Source organism: Chenopodium album, chromosome 2 (assembly GCF_948465745.1).
Source record: "Chenopodium album chromosome 2, dcCheAlbu1.1, whole genome shotgun sequence".
Lineage (NCBI taxonomy): Eukaryota > Viridiplantae > Streptophyta > Magnoliopsida > Caryophyllales > Amaranthaceae > Chenopodium > Chenopodium album.
Genome location: NC_137835.1, coordinates 82239083 through 82264173, shown reverse-complemented (window position 1 = coordinate 82264173; position 25091 = coordinate 82239083). Strand labels below are relative to the sequence as shown.

The 25091-nt window shown below is 35.6% G+C and overlaps 3 protein-coding genes across 5 annotated transcripts; 1 reads left to right on the top strand and 2 right to left on the bottom strand.

Moving 5' to 3' along the window:
- The first annotated feature begins 452 nt into the window (after positions 1 to 452).
- On the top strand, positions 453 to 1685 carry LOC145590144 (ASI1-immunoprecipitated protein 1-like). 2 transcript variants are annotated; one of them, XM_081646902.1, is made up of 2 exons: positions 453 to 931; positions 1273 to 1685. In XM_081646902.1, the coding sequence occupies exons 1-2, from the start codon at positions 485 to 487 to the stop codon at positions 1417 to 1419; spliced, it is 594 nt and encodes a 197-aa protein (XP_081503028.1). In that variant the 5' UTR covers positions 453 to 484; the 3' UTR covers positions 1420 to 1685. The 2 variants fall into 2 exon arrangements, with proteins under 2 accessions (XP_081503028.1, XP_081503021.1); XM_081646895.1 differs by having other exon boundaries at positions 456 to 931; positions 1267 to 1685.
- A 6747-nt stretch (positions 1686 to 8432) lies between these two features.
- LOC145603629 (homeobox protein HOX1A-like) lies at positions 8433 to 16540 on the bottom strand. Of its 2 annotated transcripts, none has more exons than XM_081659578.1 (9): positions 16340 to 16540; positions 14880 to 16062; positions 12565 to 12730; positions 12328 to 12451; positions 12102 to 12214; positions 11521 to 12018; positions 10334 to 10639; positions 9456 to 9545; positions 8433 to 9377 (listed from the first exon to the last, which is right to left on the bottom strand). In XM_081659578.1, the coding sequence occupies exons 2-9, from the start codon at positions 15893 to 15895 to the stop codon at positions 9006 to 9008; spliced, it is 2685 nt and encodes an 894-aa protein (XP_081515704.1). In that variant the 5' UTR covers positions 15896 to 16062; positions 16340 to 16540; the 3' UTR covers positions 8433 to 9005. The 2 variants fall into 2 exon arrangements, with proteins under 2 accessions (XP_081515704.1, XP_081515712.1); XM_081659586.1 differs by having other exon boundaries at positions 14880 to 16005.
- A 3406-nt stretch (positions 16541 to 19946) lies between these two features.
- Positions 19947 to 22762, bottom strand: LOC145603619 (F-box protein SKIP23-like). The gene is made up of 4 exons (XM_081659567.1): positions 21482 to 22762; positions 20670 to 20965; positions 20480 to 20535; positions 19947 to 20264 (listed from the first exon to the last, which is right to left on the bottom strand). The coding sequence occupies exons 1-4, from the start codon at positions 22648 to 22650 to the stop codon at positions 20223 to 20225; spliced, it is 1563 nt and encodes a 520-aa protein (XP_081515693.1). The 5' UTR covers positions 22651 to 22762; the 3' UTR covers positions 19947 to 20222.
- Between the last annotated feature and the right edge of the window lie 2329 nt (positions 22763 to 25091).

The window sequence follows — 25091 nt, the reverse complement described above, 5'->3', positions numbered from 1 at the left end:
ATAGGAATTACTCCATTCTGGTCTGTTCCTCAATTTCATAATTTAGTTCTTGTTCAGGCTCAGTGCATCCTGATGGCATGGGATCAGATATATGGTTGTATCCTTTAATTGATAAGAAATCATTCAATCATAGATCTGACTTAAGTGTTATTTTCAGCTTTTGGACTTAAAGATGATGTTTGGCTGTAATTACAAAGAGGAATTAGGATAAGTGAAGCATTTGCCATGTAAAGCTTAATAGTTGGACTAACTTACAAGTTCCGAGTGATGGCTTAAAGCAGAAGTTCAACATTCTTGTCCCAAGGAGAGACTTAACTTATGAATTTATTTTGTAGTTGTAATATTTTAAAGTGGGTGCTTGGATGGTTTAATGTTCTAATCTCTAATATTCATCTAGATTGTCATTGCAATCCGTAGTTAGATACTCTGATGAAGTCATCACTCTTTTTTTCAGGTTTTTTTTTTTTTTTTTTTTTTTTTGGCTATGGGAAGTGAAGATGAGCAAAAATATGCTGCCTTCATGGAGAAAGTGAAGCGGACAATGTATCTTGACAATATCTCACCTCAGGTAACTGATGCAGTCATCAAAACTGCATTTGAGCAATATGGTACTGTGACCAACATTCATTTCATCCCGAACTACATTGAGCCAAACTACAGCGGGAAGTGTGCCCTTGTGGAGTTGGAGAATGAAAAGCAAGCAAAATCAATTATTGAGGTGCTGTCTTCTTATCCATTCATGATGTCAGGAATGCCTAGACCAGTGAGGGGTCGTCATGCAGAGCCAGAAATGTTTGATGATCGTCCGCCTAAGCCTGGTAGGAAGATACAAGTATTTTGGGTGGACCCAAAAGATCCTCAATTTGAGGTGGCACAGAAGCTCAAGAACCTGACAAATAAACATGTTGCTGAACAGTCCTTCCTACAAAAGGTTTGTAAAGATCAGTAGTTTTGCTATTAAATTTGCTTCAAAGGGATAATTATGTTGGTATCTTCTACACCCCCACCATTTCTTTCTTCTTCAATACTTCCTTCTGAAAGAAAATAGAATAGATTTTGTTACCATTATTTTAGAAACAACATTCGTACCAATATAAAACTATTATTTTTTTGCTGTACATCTGTAACTTCCCAGACTGCCAAATGCCAATTGTGTTGTACATATTAGGCTGTTATTACTGTATTTCCTTTCAAGTTCATTCATTATCAAGGTATCATTATGTGTGTAATGGTCATATATTGATGTTGTTTCATTCGTTGTGACAGAAGCAGCTAGAGGAGGAAGAGAAACTCTCAAAGCAGCAAGCTGAGACTCTAAAAGGGCATTATGAAAAGTTTGAGATGATGGATTCTATATTATGTGATGGCACCTCAAAACGTCTATCTAGGTTCTATGGGGTAAATCTAAATGATGACTAAGGACTCTGACTTGTATATCTGTAGTAGCCTAGTAGGTAACACAGTAGTAGAATGTAGAATGTAATTCGTAAGGTTTCGTAGCTGTCTTTCTTTCTTAGAAAGGAGCTTTTGCAAGGTTATGGATAGAGGTAGTCGTACTGTACAAGAATATCTGTATGAGATACTGATTTCGATCCTGACTTCTTTACTAGTTTACTGAATTACTGGCATTGACATGTCTGTTAATCTGTTATGTTCAGCAATTGCATTTGGTTCAATATTTGTTATCTTATGAGCTGTACAGAAGTGTAATTTCATTCCCTTTTTCGTAACTATAGAAAAGAAAGGGCTTGACTGGAGTTTTTGGACACTCAAGCGATGACGCATTTGCTTGCTTTTCTCTTCTTCTGTTTTCAAGCCTACACACACTACATTTGGATGTCTTTAGTAAGTTAAAATTATCACAAGTACCTTCACCATCTCAATTTAGGTTGATGGGAAATAATTCCAATAAGCCATGAATTTGTATCAAAAATAGAAAATTTTTGCATATAGAGAACAATGAACTTGAAGCAACAAAGTATAATCAAAAGCTAGCATCAAGAATACAAAAGCATTCTTATTCTTGTGTAAGAATGAAAGATCATGATTTGAAGACTAATCATCCGCAGATAATATCATCCAAAAGACTCAATATTTGAACATGGGTATTGCAGCAATAAGCCAAGGATTACGGATGCATGAATTTCATCCGAACAAGCCATTACAGCAGGAAATTAAAAACTTTAGAAGATAAGTGACAAGATTTAAAGATAAGAAGCTCAAATGAAGGTCCTTCAGCCAAGCAACTAATGGCGAAGAGAGCACTGGGACAGAGTCATAAGTTTTTCCTGCTCATTTAACTTCTCTTCCACCTTGTGCAATTTACTGAGGAGCATGTTTCTCTCTACCTGAAGCTCCATCACTACACCCCCTGGCTCCTTGCTAGTGTAACGAGCCGTAGTCTTCTCAACTATTGGAACCAACCAGTCCAATCTGAATTTCATAGACTGAAGGTCAATTAGGGTGTTCTTCAGATATTCAGCCTGGGTTTCGCTCAATGAAGACTTCCCCTTGCCCTTGTTATTTTGAAGTATGATCATCATCTTTGCAAGTGACTCAAATGCCCATGTCAAAAGGCCATTACTTCGGACAGCATTCCCATCAACAAAATCATCTTTCTTCCATAACTTTCGCAAATAAGGGACCAAATCAGACCTTACATCCACTCCTTGGAATTTCTTCATTGAAGGGCTTTCAGAAATCTGCATAAGAACATTATGATATTAAATATTAACAAGTGAAAGAGAAGTACTTGAGGGACACAGTTACACGAGTCCAAGTAACATAGCTTATAACATGAGTCCAACTATAAGAACTTTGAAAGCCAATGCTATGATGGAGTACCTCAGGAGGAGCTCTGGTGGATGGATACAAATCATCATCACTCTGACATGTGAACTCTTCTGAAACAAAATATTAAAAGTTAGGGAAACAACCAAAGTTATTTATATACTAGTATTTCTCTTTTTTGGGTTCAGTTAAGGACAATGATTAAGGTAATTTACCGTCTGTAGCTGTTTCATCATCTTCAGGGCTGGGTTCACTTTGGCTAGAGGAATCCATTGGTTTATTTTCCTTTTCACTGATACAAATTAATTTACGTTAGTTTTTCCAATGGGCGGTACTTTCCTATGTGTTCTAATTACTCATGGCAAATACATCAAGCATAGGGGGAATAATAATATAAAGATAGCCTAAGTGTACATAATGAAGGGTGCTACACTATCTATGTATCCACATCTCAGCGGATCACTAGCACAACTGCCCAAGAGATTACATTCGGTATGTTATTTGATGAGATAGACCAATCTGTCTCGAAAAGTAAGAGCTTTCACTTAACATTGTTGTTTTTGAGCAGATATACTTTGCACAATGCTTGGTTAAAGATGTAAATTATAAACCCATATGACACCTCTTTTTATTTCAGTGACCTGCACTCTGCAAGTAATCTATCAGTACTTCAGTACAAATAGTACCTTTTATGATCTCCAAAGACCACCAACCTTGCTAGCTATCTTCTTCCTAATGTAAGAGTATGCATCAATTTTAAAGCTATATATATGCCCAGAAAGTTTAACTAATAGCCAGAAAGATGAAAAGAATGGGTTTTAAAATCTCTGACTAATCTTCTATTTATTTTCATCATACTTAATCAAAAATCATGAACTCTTAAACTTAAGTCATAGCTTCTGTAACAAAAGCCCTAATACGCTTAATTATCAAAAGAAAATATAATTGCACTACTCACATCCATCTCCCCTCGAGAAAACAGATCTGATTTGAATATTATCAAATCATCTTGGAGATTGAAGGAATGTCATTATCAATCATAAATCTCCAAAATCAACCTTACCAATACAATCATGAAAGTTTTCAATTGAAAATACAATATTAATTACATAAAGGGAGTATAAGGGAATAATAGTTACCAGGAGTATGTATCAGGGCAAAGCCAAGAAGGAGGTGGCCAAAATAACTCAGACAAGCTCGGGTAAGATGATAGCAGCTTACATCGATTCTCATCCAAGTAGAACACACCAATTGTGAGGTGATTTCTTTCTCCTTTAAATAGCTCATAATCAGGATCATATCCTCCAGAATACATAGGAAAACAATTCTTAGGGAACACAACACAATTTCCTCTGCACCCTGGAAAATCTTTAGCTTGAACAAAGAAGCAGCTGTCAAAACTTACAAACAGAATCCTATCTCCTATATTATTCACCTTATACCACGTACGATGCCCTTCATGCAACTTATAAACCCTTAAATCCCAAGGGCCTCTAACAATCAGGTAGAGTTCTCCAAATGATTCAACCAACAGCTTACGCCTTTGTTTACTTGCATAAGGGTAACTTAGCTCCTCTGAGATAGTATCAACTATCCTCATGTTATGACCATCAATGAGGTAAGCTATCCCTTCACGGTCCACAGCACAGATATACCCCTTGAATTTTACTATATCATCAAAGCAATGCCGTTTGGTTTTGCTGATATATCTCCATTGGTTAGTCCTCAAATTAATTGAAGCGAATGAGCCTCCTAGATGGAGGAATAAGACAACTGCTATACAATCTTCAATAGAGGTTGCATTTTCAGAGAGTATTACCACTTTAGTAGGATGAGAATAGTCTGACCAAGGTATTGAGATCCCACAATCTCTGAAAACCTTATCATCACCATTGGAATAACAAAATTTGAACCCAAAACTGACTTTGGATACCTGAAACTCAAGGAGATTCAAGTATTTCGGAAAATTTACTGGCATATTCTTGTATGGGATTTTACTGAGGGGATGGCAGATTAGGAGTTTTCCCGGGTTCAAGTCTTCAACTGAGATTAACCAGGGTTTTGCAGAATCCGGGATTGTTTGATTAAGGGGACGCAGAACATAGGTTAGTCTAGCCACAAGAAAAATGGAACGATTTGATTTTTCGAATATGAAGCTAGGATTAACATGGTGAGGCAACTGAGAATATAAGAGGGATCCAGAAAGATGGCAGGAAGAATGCCATTTTTTGCAAACTGAACGAAATCTGCAGTGATCCAAGCGAGTAGCTAGGTGATCAGCAAGCACTTTGAGCAATTCTTTGGGGAGCTCCGACCAGTCTCTCCTAGGAATCAAATCATCACAATTCTCACCTAGTACCTCTGCAAAAAAAAGTAAAGCTACACTTGTTAAGATTACATCCCAGAAATAAGAGAATAAACAAAAAAAAAAAAGGAGCTTCCTTAATCCTTATTGAGAATCACCTTTTTGGTTAGAGCAGTCTTCTTGTTGCTCATTTTTCTCGAACTCCCTAATAAAAAAGGCATAGAAAATTAGAAAGAATCAAAGTAGAAAGCAATTTTCCATATAAGCTATTGACTGTACTCATTGCTCAAGCTACTTTAAACCTGTTTCTTAGACTGAGATGATTATATCATGGATGACATGCACCAACAGCATTCAAATTGGAGCAACATAACACCATTAAATGAGATGTTCATAGAATGCATTGTGCAAGCAGCCTAATTAGTGCCTAACCACATACAATTTAATAATTGAAGCACACTAACATCTTAGCAAGATTAAGGCAGAGTATTAACACTTGAATTGGTCACCCGACAACTATCAAACAAGCTTAGTCCTTGAAATACTGAAATGTGTGTGATACAATTTTGTACTTAAAACATAGTAGTGAGCATCACACATCAACATCCTTCTAAGCAAACATTTCGAGGACACATCATTGAAAGAGAAAACTAGTTAGTGAAATAGAATCAATCATTAATCAAAGGAAGGCTATGAATTTGTACCATGTAAAAGAGCATGAATTCGGCCAAATCCAGGATGGAGGTGGCCAAAACATATCAGATAAACCCGGGTAGGATGAAACCAGCCGAGCACGATCCTCATTCAGATAGAACACACCAACCTCAACGTACTTGCTAGCTCCTTTAAACAATTCATCATCAGGGTGGTATCCATTAGAATAATTAGGAAAACAGTTCTTAGGAAAAAATATGCAATTCCCTCTACATCCTGGATTATCCTTTGCTTCAACAAAATAACAACCATCAAAAGTCACAATTAAAATCCTATCCTCCAAACTATTCACCTCATCCCACTTTTGTTGCCTTTCATTCAACTTAAAAACCCGAAACCTAAAACGATCTCGAGCAATCATGTACAACTTCCCATGTGATTCTGCCAAGAGCTTACGCCTACCATTAGCATCACCAACACAAACAGGCCTAGTTATAACTCTCATCACCCTCGATACGCGATCATCGATAACGCAAACTACTCCATTACGATCCATAGCACAAACCTTCCCCTTAAATTTAACAATGTCATCGAAAAAAACACCATGAATATTTCTCATGTAATGCCACACCCCTAGTCTCATAACACCCAAAATTCCTCCAAGACTAAGAATCAATACTACGAATGAATAATCATAATTTTCCACGAATATATCATCATCAAACAAAAGCACTTTAGTTTTAGTAGGAAAATCACTCCAATTCTGAAACCCCTGATAAAAAAATCTACTCTCAAAAACATCCTCATTCCCATTAGACAAACAGAATTTAAAACCCTTCCCAACAATCGAAACCCGAAAACGCAACGAATTCAACGATTTAGGGAAATTCTTAGGAAGATTTTCAATGGGTATTTTAGTAAGAGGGTAACGAAACTTCAACAAACCCGGATTCAATTCTTCAAGACAAACAACCCAGAATTTCGGGGAATCATAGTTTTTCTGATTGAGGGGTTGAATCAAATAAACAACACTTCCAACCAAGAACTTAAGACGATTTTCACAACCCAGTAATGATCTAAAATGGTGATCATGAACTGGGATTTGAAGAGGAAGAGCAGAGAATAAGAAACGAGATGTAGCGAGAGCAGGAGAACGCCAACTCCGGCAAACTGCTCGGAATTTGCAGAGGTTTAAATGACAATCGATACGATCAACGATTTGTAAGAGGAGTTCGTCGTCGTCGGCAAGATGACACCAGTTTAACATTTGCAATTGCATCTCTGTTTCTCTCATTTTCTGGGAAAATTGCAATGGTTTCAGTGTTTTGGTTTCAGAAATGAGAAGAGTTTTGAGTTTTTTGAGGATTGATGTTACTTTGTATTTGTAATTGTATTTCTGTGATTTGCCGCCAATTCTAAGAGTGACTTGGTGACGTTTTGTAGAGAATTAATTCACCAACAAACTTGATAGCTCCATCCATTTTAAAATAATTGATACGGACTTATGAAGTATTCCGTATAATTTGAGCATAATACATTTTGCGACTTTTGACGAATAAGAAAACGTACAATAAATAAAAAATGTACTTTGTATTATAATGTTTTTATAAAGGTAAGAAAAAGATGGAAAGCGTTAGGCACCCCTTGTTAGTTGTTACGACTTCACGAGGAAATGTATTATAAATTGATATTATGAAAATACAAAGTATGGATTAAATTATGAATACTTGTACAAAAAGAGTATTGTGATTTGCCAATTGTCGAGCATTGGGATTTAGGATTGGGCATGAGGAGAGAAAGTAGGTAATGGGCCTGGTCTTGGTCTTGGTCTTGGTCTTGGTATTGAATTGAAGTGGGCATGCCGCATGAGGGAGATGATTGCCATTTGGCGCATTAACTGGGTTAGTTTTTTTGTTTGGCATTTGGTGTTTCTTAGGCTGTCACTATAACAACTTTAAGTAGAAACATCAAGGATAAGCAAAACATTAATATAATGACCAAACATGATTTTATCATGGTCAAGTCTTAGTAAGTCTTATATGAAATATGATGCAGACGTACGTTCATTTTATTGTAAGACAGTCAATTTAAGAGTAACTTTAACGATTTTTAAAGATGCTATAAAGGTTAACATGATTAATATAATACATTTATAAGCCTTTTTTAAAAGTAAATTTATGTCAAGGGAATGACAACTTTAAATGTTTTTAGTGTAATGTTAATCCATTTTATAATGAGTTAATGAAAGTCCACTTTTTTAAAAAATTTGTATTTTTATCATAATTTACTATACAAAAACCAAATTAGTAAATAATAGCGATTTGGATTTTTGCATTTGGTGTTTCTATGTTCATTTTCGTGCTACTGCCACACTACTGCTTTTCTTTTACTTCCTTCTTATGATTTAAAGATTAGGTGCTACTGCCTCACGCCCACACCTATTCTTTTGCTTAGCAGCATCGCTAGGAGAAAGTCGTATTAATTTGGACCGAGCGTAAAAAGCTGCACCAAACATACACCAGAAGGTAAGATCAACTGAGGAAGAAAACACTTAGAAATGCTGGGTAGCCACATTGAAGAACCACAAGCAAAAGCACCTGCATTGAACCATATACAGCACATAATCGATTCATGTATCCTGCGGAATAGACTTACAAACTCATTTATAGATGACAATGAGGGATACCAAAATTGCAATTGTCTATTCTTCTCCAGAAGCTCAGTAACGAATAAGTACAGGAACTTTAGTTCTCAGTGTGTCAATATTTGCTTTAGTTACAGCATTACAAAGTTGATTCTACCCTTAACTAATTACTTCAAGAATCAAACTTCAAGGACACAGCTTCTCATTCTTCTGAAGGAGCATAGATTTTTACACATCCATACAACCCACTAGACTATGCTTAACAAAGGATAAGAACTCAAAAATTAAAACAGTTTTGCTGCCTACATTACTCAGGAAACAGAAAAGAGCTGCACCATATCCATTAGGCATATATATCACCTACTCTAGTAGCTGCTGTATTGATTTGACATTCATAACAACCTTAAAGGAGATGCAACATTGATGAGCAGGATAATACTCTTCACAACTAATTTGCCGTTGGAAACAAATTTTCTCAGATGATCAGAATGGAAGAGTCATAAGTTAGGGTGAAACTTCATAGTCGTAATCTGAAGAATAGGACTGCTAAGCTCTACGGAAACTTGGTTTCTACAATTGCGGTGGATCATATTATTTTACCAAAGAAATTACTCAGGCACCAGATTTCCTTCTTTTCCTTGGCAGTTTACCTTGTGAAGCTTCAGCAATTTCAAGTGATTCAGTTTGGGTACCCTCTTTCGAAACCTCTGCCTTTGATGTTTCAAGCATTGACTTATTGCCTTCTACTTTCATCCCAGACTTAGGAGGTGAGGATATCTTTCCACTGGCCACATCTAATGTACTGATATCTGCACTGCCACACTCAGGGACAGCAGTAATAGTATCAGCCAAAGCACTCTCACCTCCAATGCAAGCACCACTATGAGGGGTACTGCTATTTGATACAACTCGGGTCATGTTTGCTTCTAAACGTGATGGATGGTGATGAAAGCTCCAACGAGCATTACCAAACCATTTGTCCACCTGCACAAGAAAGCATTTTAAGAATAGGCCCAAGCATACAGTAGGAAATTTCATCAGTTGTGAAGAGATTCCACCAACCTTGTAAGCTGTGAGTCCAAGTTCATTTGCCAACTTCTCTTTTGCTTCACGATCAGGATACTGATTTTCCTTAAATGATTCATAGAGTCTCTGCACAACATAATTTGAATTAAAACAGGAAATGATAACCAAAGGTCTATGACAGGAACTGATCAAAGTGAGTAGACCAGATTTTTAGGAAATGATAACCAAAGGTCTATGACAGGAACTAATCAAAGTGAGTAGACCAGATTTTTAAGTTAACTATCTCCTGGTACTCTACTCCCCAGATCCCAAAATGTGACCCATGTGAAAAACACTGCATGTGATGAGGTTTTCTTGAAAATCCTAGATCTTGTTGTATTCTAATACCTCAGTCACTATACAACTAGAATCAATAAGCAAACATGTCATATACTACGTATACAACTAGACGTCAGTAAGAAAACAAATTGTTGCAATTTTAAGGAACAGGGGAAGCATACATCCACCAATTTGAGCCCCACTGTAGCATAATCCAAAGATATTACAAATATACACAGCCTATACTCCTAATCAAATGAGTGGCAAGACCATTAATGAAGCTGGTTCTAGATTAATCTAATAAAACTCAAATCAATAAACAAAAAAAAAATATTGCAGCAAAAAATTCTTCTTTTACATCTCGCGAGAGGATGGGCAAACAACTTCAAATTCTCAAGGTTCATGAATCCACAGCTCACACACAAGCATAAACAGTAACCATTCGTTGCCAGGGGAAAAACTCAGTCTTGACAAATTCAGCATGAAGGAAACTAGAATAATTCTGAGGTTTGATCACCAACAAGTACATCGCAACTCACCCATTGACAGTATAATGCTATCCCAAATTACTGAAATCAAATATCATTTCATAATACCTTAGTCACAGCTTCTCCAAGCCGATTATATGGTGGTCGCCTTTTACTACTGCCAGCAGGACTTTTTTTCTGAGGGCTTTCTTGCAGCGGAACTGGTGACCCATTTGCAGCTTGACGACTGGCCTTTGGTCGACCTCTTCTTCGAGAAGAACCAATGCCACAGGTGCCATCAGCCGAAGCTGAGGTACCCATATTTGAAACTGAAACAGCTTTTTCTTGACTGCTTTTCCTTTTTCTTGTTCCAACCACATCTGTCCATTCTTCATCATCATCACTTGGATCCGAAGCAGCATTTCCATACGTTTCCTTAATAAACAAGAACATATCAAATTGACAATCAACACCCATCAGATATAGAAGCATTCATTCATTTCACACCCCAAAAGAATAAAGAGCACCATTATTCTACAAATACAATATTTATTGATTTATCAAGCGTGGATCCACAATGTAATCAACTCAACAAATTGAACCTCATGTAGGCTATAAATTCCACAAGAGACATGGTTCAGTCCTTTGTTATTTAAATGCAATACTAGATATCCTAAAATTCATATACAGATGAATAGATGATAAAAACCTTTCCACCTTGATTACAGACAACCTGACTTAGATACAGGAAAAAAACTAAAGAAAAGGGCAAGAGAATTAATGTTCTGATCAAAATGGTTCAGGTGTTATAAAACATGTTCCAGAACAAGCACAAACAAACAAACAAACAAAAAAACATTAACTGGCAGAACACCACAAATTCATATAAATAAGCAAAGCATATAAACAACAACAGCAACAGCAACAACAAAAACAAAAGAAACAAAACCACTCGAGATTAACAAAGCATTAAGGATTCTGAAGGTGGATAAGAGAGAACTCAGCCCAGATTGCATGCGAGTATGCGACAGAATGACTATACTGATGAACTCCCTTAATTTTCTTCTGAAACTAAAGCATTCAAAACAAATCAATTATGTAAGTTCATTGTAAAGTATCCACTTTGAAAAAACTTCAGTCAACTAACTTTACCAAAATCCAACCTCAAAAAAAAAACATGACACATCTCTGCTCAAGTTTCCTGGACGACTAGATGTTTTGGTTTCTCATTAGTCAGCCAGATAAATCATATTTTAAATTAAAAGAAAGAAAAGGGAAAGAACAGAAAAAAGCATTTTCCAGAGGGCAATACTTACATCATAGAGCTTCTTGTAGTCCAATCTCTGCACACATCTTTTACTAGTAATAGGTGAAGATTCACCTAAGTCTTGCTCCGGATCCAAAGGTAGAGACGGTTCATTGATGTCCGAAGTACCATCATCACCGATTGCTGCACCTAGATCCTCAGAAGCAGATGTAAAATCTGAACTTGAACTTTCAGGCTCAACTCCTTCTTCATTAACATTTGCTGCATCAGGATTAAAATCATCATCCTCAGAATCATCAGAAGGAAGCCCAAGATTTTGCTCGGCACCACGTATGGGCCCTAGATCTTCCGAAACAGAAGAGAAATCATCATCCTCAGATTCATCAGAATCAGACGTAGCAGAGCTTGATTCATTCCCTTCGGCATTGGCATCATCATCAGTGCCATCTGGGTTGTATTCATTATCCTCGGAATCATCTGAAGGGAGTCCCATAACATCATCCAGCTCCTTGGAGACCATAGCTGAAACAGCTTCAGGAAAAACTTTCTGCAGGAACAATGCATTATTAGAATGAAGCAAAAAAAAAAGAGGGCCAATACTCAATACAAAGGGTGATGGCCTTGAAATACCTCCCATTTGTCCTCAATTGCAAGTCTTGTTCCTTGAGAATCATTAAGCAAATCAACACAGTCAAGTTTGCAATCACAAGCTGGACATAGCCAGCCCTCATCACCAGGTGGAACTGAACAAAACAGCAGCAGAGAACCCATGAAGAAATCATCTGAGGATTAATTCAATATCTATAAAATAAAAATGCTGAGAGTCAGTACTATCAATGATTCAATGAGATTTTACTTTCTTCAGTTAGTAGCGGTGGATCTAAACAGTACTGGTGGAATCCACGTTCACAAATACCGTCACAAAGAATAATGTCATTGCCTGGGGATAGATCTTTAGACGCACACTTGGCACAGAATATCTGTTACAGAAAAATATAGAAAAAATTCAGGAGCAACTCTTCAAACAAGATATCTCCAATGAAATCTAAATGAAGTACAAGAATATATTTATACAAAAGATTTTAGTTCTTACATCCTCACTATCAATGAGACCATCAGCATCATATAACGTCTCTGGGAACTTCCCTTCGGCAAGCATTGAATCAAATCGTTGAAATAAATCCCTAATTTTCAACTTTGAACGATTTATATCAGCCTTAGCACGCTGAAGCTCCTTCTCCGGCCTTAACTTCTCTACGCTGTAACATAAGAGCAGACAATCAACAAAGCCAATCCATGCTACAATATACATTATGCAGTAAAACCAGTGTGGGCATCAAATTCTAACAAATCCAATAACCTACATTTCCTGCAAGTCTTTGAAGGTAAATGAGGCTTCTTCAGCCACCTTTGAAGGCAAACAGTTATTTGATTTCCAAATTGCTACAAAACCACACTATTGAGAATCATATGATAAAAAGAAACATTTTGGATATTCCATTCATGAAAGATGAATAATCATCCATAGCACATGTGACAATGGTACAATTGCTATTGGTGCATAATCCCTTACAATTAAAATTTGAATTCCTTAAGTGATCTCAGAGCACAGAATTGGACCACCAGAGATGGGACACTATAGTTTCATCATTTGGAGTAGGGGCTTATAATAGAACATATGAATTCATTTTCAATCCTGGTTTTAAACGAGCATTTTTTGAATCGGATGATCTTAACCCAACTCCATTTTAGATTTTGGTATGGAAAGGGTTCAATGGAAAAGCTTTTAAGATAATTTTCATTCAGCATTTTGGACAATGTACTCAGCATGCTAATATATAAAGTGCCATTTCTTGCAATATTGGTTATGTGGCAACGTCAAACCTCACCTCTCCTAGAAATTATTAACAGAAAGTCATATAACCAATGTACTCAAATTTCAAAGAAAAATTGGAAACGGGTGGCAAGAAATGCGAAAAATATTTACGTATCATTTTTATTATGATCATCAGTTAAAATACAAGTATTTCAAAGATAAAAATTTGAAGAAGGAAAAATAAATTCAACAAGATCAAACGATACATATTCAATAAACACAGTCTTGTTGACCAGTCTAGACTCCCCTTCCCTCATTTACTCTATCTCGAGGACCCTAGCCATTGCAATTCTCCACAAAACAGAGTAACATTGCTATTTCTCCACTTCTTTCATTGCAAGCAGAACTGACTAATTGCAGTATCTGCCACCACCAACCAAAGCTCATCTCACTGCCCTACAGTTCTAGGTGTGCATACCTTCTCATCTTTCACTAACTTTACTATTAAATCTTTAGTTTTCGCCAAAGATACGTGCATGAATATTGCAGTATTGAGCGGAAAGCATGTATGTGAGTGAAATTATGTTTCATGTGCATTTTTTAGATGATTTTTTTCCCCAAAGTGTTTAAACCCTTTCCAAAACATCATAGCAAGTTTCTAAACAGGTTAGAGAAATGTTACTTCTGTTTTTTGACAATTTTGCGCATCAAAGATGAAGATACCTATAATATAACTTATTACGCTAAATATTACTTCCTCTGTCACACAATACAACGCCTGTATTCCTTTTTGGGTAAACCAAAATAGAAAGCCTATTTCTATTAAAGGTAGTACGTTTTGAGAATATTACCCTTTTATTGATGAGTTGTCATCCTTTTTCATTTTCTTTTTTATACTTTTACATCAATTCCCAACACTTTCTCTCTCCCTTTCTTCAATAATTCCCAACTACTTTTTCTTTCTCTTTATCTCTTTAACCTCACGTGCACATATGTACTTTCAATCATTAGTTTTAAGGAATCTACAATCCCATGAAAAAACCCAAATATGCTTTGTATTGTGTGACGGAGGGAGTATGATGTTAGGACAAGCAATGACTCAAGGATGACCTTTTTCCTACAGGAACAGCCTAGCATAGAAGTAGTTGCTTTTGCAACAAGCCAATAGCAAAGCCTAACATTCAAAGATTTCAAACTTCCGTCGTTTTGGAAGTCCACTAGAACTAAGAGATTATGAGGAGAGTTTTGAACCATTTAAAGTTTGATAGGAAAATGAATAACTGGTTCAGTGTCTACTCCAAGTAACCAGAAGTCCAGAATCAAAAGACTAAGAATCTTAACAATTTTTAACTCTTCTCATGGCCCATCTGTATTAAATTACCATAACCTGAGTCACTAAGATGACTTCATGCTCTCATAGTCTTAACGAGAATGATATATTCACAATGCAAAACATGCGTAAGTTGGCGTAAGTTTCATACAAACAGTGACATCAGATATTCCACCCACAAAAATGCTAGCCATGCCAAATATTATAGGAGAGATGATCACTAGAGAACAATATATGAAAAAAAGAAAAAATATAAACAAACCTTTGTCCCCTCCATCCTTCACTGGAATAAGCATCAAGTAAATTTTGTTCATAGTGAATCCTATGCAGTAAGTATCTCAAATGCTTTCGCATTTTTGAGAATGCATCATCAGATTTTCCGTCATTTCCCTTCCCTTTTTTCCTTCCTCTCCTTCCAGTGCTTCCCTTTGTAGTTTCCACAATAATACTTGGTTCAGGATCTTTGGAGTTCACATTTGACCTGGAGCGCAAGTCCCTCTTACTAGCTGCTGATAATTGTCGAGGGGTTTTCTTCTCTGAAGCTACTACAGCCTTAGACCTTCGGCCCCGTATAGGCTTTTCGTTAGCATCATAGGCTGGAGCTGCTAATACCACAATGCGTACCTTATCACCAGCTTTTTCAGGGGATGGTGTGGAATGTACATTAGGAGTAACCTCAGTGTCACAAGCAACACCTGGAGGTGAGGTCTGTGCATTAGGAATAACCTCGGCGTCACAAGCATCAAATTCATTTGGCTCAGTTTTACCACTACTCTTTAACATATCACTAATCAAATTTTCTTCATCTTCAGCCAGGGAAATCTGGACACCTTCCATCTCAAAAAGAACATTTGTATCATCTTTACTTTCTGCATTCTGCTCAGCTTTCACACTGTCTGGTCCTGCTTCAGAATCATCCCTTTCTTTCAACCCTGGTTGCTCACATTTCACACTTTCATGACCGCCTTCCCTCTGATTTTCTGACTCCTGTTCAACTCTTAAGCTAACATCCACTCCCTCTAAGGGGATTTTATCCGAAACCACATTGCTCATTTGCACAGGCTCACCTAGTTGATTACCAATACTTCCAATCTCATTCTTAGACAGTTCTACCACTGGTTTCTCATTGGCAATTGTATCATTTTGATTTCCCATTTGCAACTCCGCCACAATTGGCTCATTAACCGAACTTTGATAACTGAAAACTTGCTTTTCCTCAATCATTTGTTTAGGTATCGACGCGTTTCCAAACTTTCCTGAGCTCGTAAACTCGGCCATGCAACTTAAACAACTAAATTAACAAAGGCTCCATCTTAAAAAATCAACCAATGCCATGAATGAATCCTCCACCTATGCTCTACACCAGAAGTTCCAACAGACGCTGAAACCTACCCAAATCAAAAATTGAAGCAAACTCTACCCAGATCGATAAATCAAGCATACAACTGCAACAAGTTCATTCAGCAAGTATTTGAGGCTTTGAGCAATTACTTCAACAAGAAATAAAATCACGAATAGCTAAATTTCTTTTCTTTTCTTTTTCTTTTTTACAAGACAACAAATCCAAAATCATTTCAAAGAGCAACACAAAATAGTGAAAAACCCATCAATTCTAACACCAGAAAAATCATACCCACAAGATAAAATCCCAAGATTCAACAGAAAACAAATTGAAATATACTTCTTTTATTTGAATAGATAAGGTAGGAGAGAGAAAAGTACCTTCATCCCAGGTAAAACAACAGCAAGAAAACATGGATTTTGGATTGAAAGAGCAAAAATGAGCACCGGAAAAATGGCGGAAGAAGCGGAGCGACGGCGTTGGTGTTGTCGGCTGAAGCGGAGCTAGGTTTTGTGTTTGTGTTCGCGAAAATTGAGGGGGGAAAAGGGAAGATGGATTGGAGGTGTGACTGAGAGGACTAGAACTCGAATTCCGGGAGAGTAATGGTTCAAAATATATTACGGAGAGTGCTAAAAAAAGTTGGGTGGTTGAAATTTCTTTTATCTTTTTTTTACCTCCCACCTGCATTCGCACTCTTACTCGCACTATGTTATTTACTCGTTTTAATAGAGGTCTAACATATTAAGGTAGATCGAAATAATTAGTAACTTGTAACTTGCAAGAGGTGTGGGTATAGTATGATTCATGTCAATACTCAATCATTTTAATAGGGTTATACTTGACCATCCTAACGATAAAGTGTAAGGGTACCCACACTTTGTCAATTACTCATTTTGTAATAGGTCTAACCTATTAGGCTAGATCAAGATGATTTGTGACTTGCCAAATGTGTGGGTTTGGTATGGTTCATGTCAATACTCAATCATCCTAAACCCTAATAGAATTATATTTAGTATGGTTCATGTCTAACTTGCTAAGCTAGATTGGGTTGATTTATAAAAGGTGCAAGTCAAAGATGGTTTCTTTCATTACCACATAATTGTAATTGTAATATAAATTACCTTATTCTTCCCCACCCTTACTCCCAAGAGTCCTTGCCTGCCTACTCGACTAAGTTAACCCATGAAATGTACGCTCTGATAGGTTTTAGCTTATCATGATTATAAATAAATAAAAATAAATAAAAATAATAGCACAAGGATGCTTAGTTCTTCCAACAAAAATCACAAAGTAGAAAAGAAAACTAGCAAAATTATGCATTAATCAGTATTTTTAATACTTGTACTACGTTGTCTACGTATAATAATTTCCTTAATATCTTCAAAAAAAAAAAAAAAAAGTTCTTGGAGTACAACTTGTATACTTAGGGTCTGTTCTCATTGACTGAACTGAACTTATTAGAGCTGAACTGAACTAAATTGAACTGAATTTATTAGAGTTAAACTGAATTGATTAGAGCTGAACTAAACTGAATATTTTATAAGAGAAGGAAATTAAAAGCTAAATTGAACTGAACTTTTTAGAACTAAACTGAACTGAATTGAAAATAATTGAGAATAGGACCTTAGTGACCTTGGTTTTCTCATAAAAGTATCACTTTCCTAAAGGGTATAAAAAATAAGATAATATAAGGCCACCAATGCAACAGAGTTGCAGAGCATTATTACACATTACATGTTACATTTACTGTTAATAAACATGCTTTCATTGCTTTGGTAAGGTGTAAGGGGAGAAAAATCCAAAACCTAATGGATTGAAAAAGTTAGGACAATAGTCTGAAGTCCAAATTCAAGTCCAAAAGTTTTTGGACTATACTTAGGCACAACCTTGTCAAGTTAATAATCCAATCTTGAGTCCAAAGTGTAAAACTACTACATACTTGTATATACTATATACCTCTAATGTGTAAGAAAAAATTCACCAAATATACCCATAATCTATAATAAATCAATACTTTTAATTTGAGAGAAAATTATCCAAAGTACATATACTTTTTTTTTTTTTTTTTTTTTTTTGAAGAAACCAAAGTACATAATAGTTACTACTAGTTTATTACTAGTTTACTATGTATAAAATGTTGGAGATCTCAAAGCCTTATGAAGGGCTCTTTAAATTTTGGGTATTTTTGGATTATTAGGGGTCACAAAAAGGAGTACAATATTGGTATTTCATAAAAAAAATACTTCAATATTTATCCATCTTAGGTCATGGCTTACTTGCTTGCATCATTGCATATCCACACACTCATAGGAGCAGACTACAACCTATGGAGTACAGTACAGAGCACATCATCTAAGCTAACTGTAAGTGATACAGGATATCCATTACATTTCCAGCAAAAACAGAAGAAGAAAGTAGCTGCTCATCTCAAACAGCTTTGGTAAATAGTAATGCCGATGATCATAAGAAGCATAAGTGCATAACATAACAGCACAACGCTAGCAAATACTAACAATGTTTTAACTTACACACAGGCAGACCGGCTCCTAACTCCCAAAAGTTCCCGCACACCTCAAGAGTACTGAGATGACCAAATTTATACACAGCTCCCAAGTCCCAACACACCTCAGGACTCAGGAGTTATGAGATGACTTAGTTTACACATTAGACTTTTTTCCCCTCTACAAAACACATACAAAGTATATTCTACTCAATAATATTTACTTCGTAAGAAGGTGTCTTCCAGGCTACAGACAAGCATCCCTCTTAGCTAGAGTGTTTCTCATAATCATATTCTTCCAAAATGTACTTTAACAATCAAGGTGATTTTTTTGAGCTGCTGCTTTATCTGAAATATACAGTAATACACAAACATAAGAAATCAATGCATAGTAAAGACCTCATTTGTGTACATTATATGCTTTTGATGCAAACACCTATAAAGAAAAATTTAAAACAAGTGAACTGATAAAGAGGAAAGCATGAAGTCTTCTCCGCTTGAAGGGAAAAAAAAAACATACAAATGCAAACATTTAGAACCAGTTTATCTAATGAGATTGCAGAGCTCCTTGCCATGATGAGAAATGAGACAAAACAAAGATTTAAATCAAGCCGAATGGTGTGAAGATATAACTGGATTGCTGAGAGACAAAAAATGATTTAACAAGAAAGAAACTATATACAGTTGAACGTCAATTCTTTACACTAGGAGAAATCATGTTACGAAGTATCAAAGAAATCCAAACCAAAGTCACTACTGTAAAACGGCACAAGAAAAAGTGATGAAAATAACTTGAATCAAATAAAGTTGCCCACTCAGCATAGTCCTTCAGCTAAGCCCCTTTCCAAGATTAATGGTGTAGTGGAAATTAAGCTACCAGCCACAATCTCTTCCTGCTGAACCATGTGTTCCTCTATTTCACGCCATTCTACAAGGAGCTTGGACTTTCTCGTCTCAAGGTCTATCATAATACGTTTCTGGCACTTGCTTTTGTGAATTGCCTATTCCCTTTCAACAAAGGGAACTAACCAATCGAATTTGAATTGCATTGTCTGGAGATCTACTAGGGATGAGTTCAGGTACTCAGCTTGTTGGTATTTCAAGGACTCCCCTGTATTTTCTTGAAGAATAATTATCATCTTGTAAAGTGATTCAAAGGAAAATGTAAGAAGGCCATCAATTACATTCCCATTATTATTCCATATTTATTGCATTAAAAGCTGATAAACACAGAAATTGAGCATGTATGTTACTTGTTGACTAATGAACATACCTTTAAACTTATAAGTAAATCTGCATCAATCAACTTTGGACTTGTAAATTGGTATTACCAAGTCCAAGCTGACATCTGTTTCTAGTAAATTCTTCTCTAAAATACTTTTTTTTTTTTTCAAGAAAGGATGCATAGATTAAGCGTTAATTACATTAGGAGTATTAGCTGGGACATCACCAGCTAAGTTAGAGTTATGGTTTACAGACCCCAAGTTAGTCTTTCGCAAAAGCTTCACTACAAACAGGAGGTGGGTGATACAAAATACATAATTGGTTCATGACCTCCAAGTTACATCTAGCATAGAGTATTCGCTGGGACATCACCAGCAAAATTAACATTATGATTTACAGACCCCAAGTTATAGTCTGTCACAAAAGCTTCGCTACAAACAGGAGGTGGGTGATACAAAATACATAATTGGTTCATGGCCTCCAAGTTACATCTAGCATCCTTAGCTACTAAATCCGCTACTGCATTAGAGGCTCTTTCTTTAAAGTGCAATTCCAAAAGGTGAAACTCCCTTAACAGGTCCCTGCAATTACAGAGCAAAATTGCAATATTAGAAATTTGACTTCCTAAGTTCATCTCCTCTATTGCCCTTTTCGAGTCAGACCAAAAAATGACATCTCCTCTAATACACATTAAGAAAATTGCATGAATAGGCTAAGAAAAATTTGCTAGTTTCCTGCAAGATACTCATAGGAGAAAGCAGGCTAGCCACCAGCATAATGATGCCTAGTAAAATACCTGGTGAGGCGAATTCATTGCTGAAACTGATGTGCCATTGTTTTCACCGGAGACCTCTGCGACAAAATCCAAGTAATATAAGCTAAAGAAATTATATTCTCAATGATTAGGTAAGGGGTAAAAAGAGAGGGAAAAAGGAAGTTCCAAAACCCTCCCCTGTCTGAGTGAAATAGATATGTTCATATGTAACCTTCTAGAGATGTGTCTATTTGGTCCGAGGGTGAAGAAGATTCCTCAACTGCTGACTCGTTCTCCCCATGCTGTGAGCTAGACTCTGAATCACTTTCTTCCTCTGAGCTAGACTCTGAACCACTTTGTTCCTCATTTTCCTCAGGCTCTAAACCATGTTGTTCCTCATCCTCCTCAGACTCTGAACCACTTAGTTCCTCATCCTCCTCAGGCTCTGAACCATTTTGTTCCTCATCCTCCTCAGACTCTGCACCACTTTCCTCATCCTCCTCAGAATCCCCATCTGAGCCACTCGAACTGGCCAGAGGTGTCATAATGTTAGCATTTTTGCTACACAAACTATGATATCAAAGTATATTTTAAGCTACAACACAAAGGATTAAATCAGTACATATTATTATGGCATGCATAGCAAAAGAACATGATAAAACTGAATCATCAGATCATCAAAATGACTAAAGGTTTTTTACACAATAGACTTTCTAAACAAAGCAAGCTGCTAAAAGGATGTGCACGTGGCAGGGTAAATTTATCAGCAGTACAAATATGCAACACTTAATATGCACTATGTTTCCAAAATCATTTTAGATTCCAAATGATGATTTACAATACTCCAAATTTATCAGCATTCCGAAAATATTAAGCCACTCATACATGTACATCGATCAATCATGAGACCAATACCAAACTATTTATTACCAAAAAAAAAAAAAAGAAGCAATGGAGCTATTATCAAGCATGCACTAGTTATACTATGCCACATTTTTATACGAGCTAAATTTACAATTTTAACTGATTATACCGAGATTTTACCTAGATGAGGAGCTCGCGTCTGACAAGATCCAAGAAGGAATAGGCCAAAACAATTTACACAAATCCGGGTAAAATGATATAGGCTGAAAAGAGTTCTCAACCATACTGAACACACCAATCTCGAGGTGCCTTGTTGCTCCTTGAAACAATCCTCCATCAACAACGTAATCTCCAGCATTATTAGGAAAGCAATGCTTAGGGAACAGTATACAATCCCTTTCCCAAACCGGAAGATAATCCGCTTCAACAAAGAAACACTTATCATAAGACACAAACAATATCTGATCTCCAAAAGTAGTAACTCTCTCCCACTTGTGCAACTCCTCATTCAACTTAAACACCTTAAACTCAGTATCCCCTCGACCAATCATGTACAGCTCATCATCATACTCCATCAAAAGCTTGCGCCTATCACCTACCTCACTCGAATCAAGCGGCTCACTTATCACTTCAATCACCTTTCCATCATCACCATTGATAAGGAAAGCTTTCCCATATCGAGTTAAAGCACAAACATTTCCCTTAAACTTCTCGATATCATCGAATCGAGGATTATAACCTAAACTCGTAAACTTCCATTCCCCATTAGTCCTCATAAGCCCCAACATCCCCCCTTGACCGAGCGACAAAACTACCACAACACCGGCTTCCAACAATATAGATTTAGTCTTTACAGGATAATTTCGCCAATTGTAAATTCTAGAATCAAATAAATCATCATCACCATCAACAAAACGAAGTTTATAGCTCATATCATAAGGCTCAGGAGAATAATCATTCAATTTAAAGGATTCAGGAAGATTACTAATATCGAGGCGATTATTAGTAATAGGATGGCGAACTTGAAGCTTATTAGGCTTCAATTCATCAACTTGAATAATCCAGGCAATGGAACTGGGTTTATGAATCGGACGTCTTAGAATGTAGACGAAACTTGTAATTAAAACAACAGTTTTACCTAAATAAGTAGGAATTTTGAGGGGAAATCCAGGAAGAAAGATGGTGAATGGAGAAGTGCAAGATTCACGCCAATTTTTGCAAACTCCTCGAAAATGCCGGTAATCGTCGCTGAATTCGGGAAAGCATTTGGCGATTTCTCCGAGCAATTCTTTGGGGAGTTCCGACCAATCTACCTCTGTCACCTTCTTACTCGGCGTCTCCTGATTCATTTTGTGGTGAATTGGAAACCCTAACTCTCTCAGTTCTTCCCCAATTCGTGTTTCTAGGGTTTCTAAAGTGGTTCCCAATTGAAACAGATAGTACAAGTAATAAATAAATGAGTAATTGAGTAAGTGGATTTGGTTCTTTTGGCGCCAATACAACTCTCTCTAGATATACTGTACGGCTTTTTTTTTTTTTTCCACACAATCTCACATTATTCAAACAAGGTAAGAAACACGTGTAATATAAGAAATTTGGTTTTAAAAAATGGATATACGCGTGTAAGGGCTACATATAAGCTTTAAAAATACTCTCGAAAGTTGTTTAAATTTAGAAAATCATGACAAAAACACACTAATTACATTGATCTACGCGTGTTTTTGTCATGAATTCCTAATTTTATACTACCTCCGTTACATATTAGTTGCAACTTTGGAATATTTTATGTCTCACAAATAATACCCCAAAGTTGCAACTAATATGTAACGGAGGTAGTACAATTTTCAAGAGTGTTTTTAATGCTTATATATACCCCTAAGGGCTATGTATAACATTACCCTTAAAAAATATACTACGAGTATAAGAAATTAATTAAGCTATAATTTTTTTAATAATTTTTTTTTTTTTTTCTGAAAAATGTTTAGTACCTCAATTTATTAATCAATGGACAACTTGTTTATTAGAACATAAGAAGAAATAACAGGGGGGGCAAAAATTCTCCCAAACTTGTTCTACACCATAAGGTACTAAACTAGCAAGGTGATGGGCAACAGAATTCTCATCCCTTCTAACATGAGACCAAGAAATAAAGTCAAAAGTAGAGCTAAAAAAGAAAAAATATCATCAAGAACAGAGATCTAATTAAGCTATATTCTCTTCTTTATTCTTACAAAAACCAATAAATATTAGTTGGTGTAAATTAGAAACTATTGAAACATATTTAAAATTAGTAAAAAATTATGAAAAAATTGATGAAATTATGCAGTAGTTTTTATTAGGATAGGATGGTAGGTTTTTTTTGTTTGTTTGTTTTTTTTTTATTATTATTATATTTAAATTCAGGTTGATAGTTTTTTTGTAAAAAAAAAAAATAGTTGTGATAAGGTAGTTATTTGTATTTTATTATAAAATGCATATTTAATTTGTAATTTTTGAAATTGAAAAGGACAATTATACCTTTTAAAATATTTATTTACTTTTTTGAACGAAAAAATATTTATTTACTTAGGGCATGTTCACTTTAGCTTAATTTCAATTCAGTTCAGTTCAACTCCTAATTTTCTTCTCTTATAAAATATTTATTTCAGCTCTATTCAGTTCAATTCAGCTTCAATCAGTTCAGTTCAATTCAGCTTCAATCAGTTCGATTCAACTCAGCTTTGTTCAGTAAATGTAAACAGACCCAATTGCTCCATTAATGTTAATTAGCTCTTTTTTAAACTCTTAACAATAGCGTGTAGACATTTATACCCCTAACAATATTTGTTATTAGTACATGTTTCCCTCATTGATGCTAGCTATGGCGCGCACATCACGCACGTTAACCACCGTGATTAATTAAAAATTTATGGAAATCATACGTTATAATCTTTTGGTATTGACTTTTTCAAGCTTCACCCCCTCCTTTTGAATGTTACACATTGTAACTTTCAACTAACAATTACTCCCTCCGTTTTTAAATACTTGCTCTACTTTCCTTTTGCGGCCGTTTTTAAATACTTGCTCCATTTTTTTTTTTTGGAAAAACTTTTACAATATTTAATTCATTTATCACACTTAATGAACCCAACATAATACTCTCTTTCCTCTTATTCTTCCACTACTTTTACTTTTTATAATTTTTTATTTTCTCAACTACTCCACTACCTCCATATTTTATTACTTTCTCCAATTTCTCCTAAAACTCCGTGCATGGAGAATTGGGGCAGGTATTTTAAAACGGAGGGAGTATGTATCAAGTATCAACCTTAATTATCACCTGTAAAATGTACTAATAAAACCCCATTTGTCCTTATTTTATTGGCATATTTTAACCGACACAATATTTTATACAGAGTACAAATTTAGATAATTTTTTTTTTTTTTTTTTTGGGAAACTAGATAACTTTTTTTTTTTTGTGATACTTAATAACCAAGTTTTTTCTTTTTTTTTTTTAATTTATTTATATACTCCATATATCTATATTATAATTGTAGAGTCATTTTTCCAACTTTTAACCACATCACTCCAAACCATCAATCCTCAAATTCTGTTAATTTACTTTAAAAAAAAAAAAAAAAAAAAGCAATCATAACTTCCTACTTTATAACTTCCACTAATATATTTACAAAAATAAATTAATAATATCATAGTAATAAAAAATTATAACAATATATATTATATAATATATATAAATTATTGAATTGAAAGTATCATGGGTGTCAAATACTTTATGTGGGTCGAGTTCGG

Coding starts and splice junctions, on each gene's coding strand:
- LOC145603619 (XM_081659567.1), bottom strand. CDS start 22,650: ATGAATCAGGAGACGCCGAGTAAGAAGGTGACAGAGGTAGATTGGTCG. Junction 20,966..21,481: donor GACGCGAGCTCCTCATCTAG/GTAAAATCTCGG, acceptor ACCTCTGGCCAG/TTCGAGTGGCTCAGATGGGG. Junction 20,536..20,669: donor AATAGACACATCTCTAGAAG/GTTACATATGAA, acceptor ATTTTGTCGCAG/AGGTCTCCGGTGAAAACAAT.
- LOC145603629 (XM_081659578.1), bottom strand. CDS start 15,895: ATGGCCGAGTTTACGAGCTCAGGAAAGTTTGGAAACGCGTCGATACCT. Junction 12,215..12,327: donor ACCGCTACTAACTGAAGAAA/GTAAAATCTCAT, acceptor TGTTTTGTTCAG/TTCCACCTGGTGATGAGGGC. Junction 12,019..12,101: donor CAATTGAGGACAAATGGGAG/GTATTTCAAGGC, acceptor TTGTTCCTGCAG/AAAGTTTTTCCTGAAGCTGT.
- LOC145590144 (XM_081646895.1), top strand. CDS start 485: ATGGGAAGTGAAGATGAGCAAAAATATGCTGCCTTCATGGAGAAAGTG. Junction 932..1,266: donor AACAGTCCTTCCTACAAAAG/GTTTGTAAAGAT, acceptor TCGTTGTGACAG/AAGCAGCTAGAGGAGGAAGA.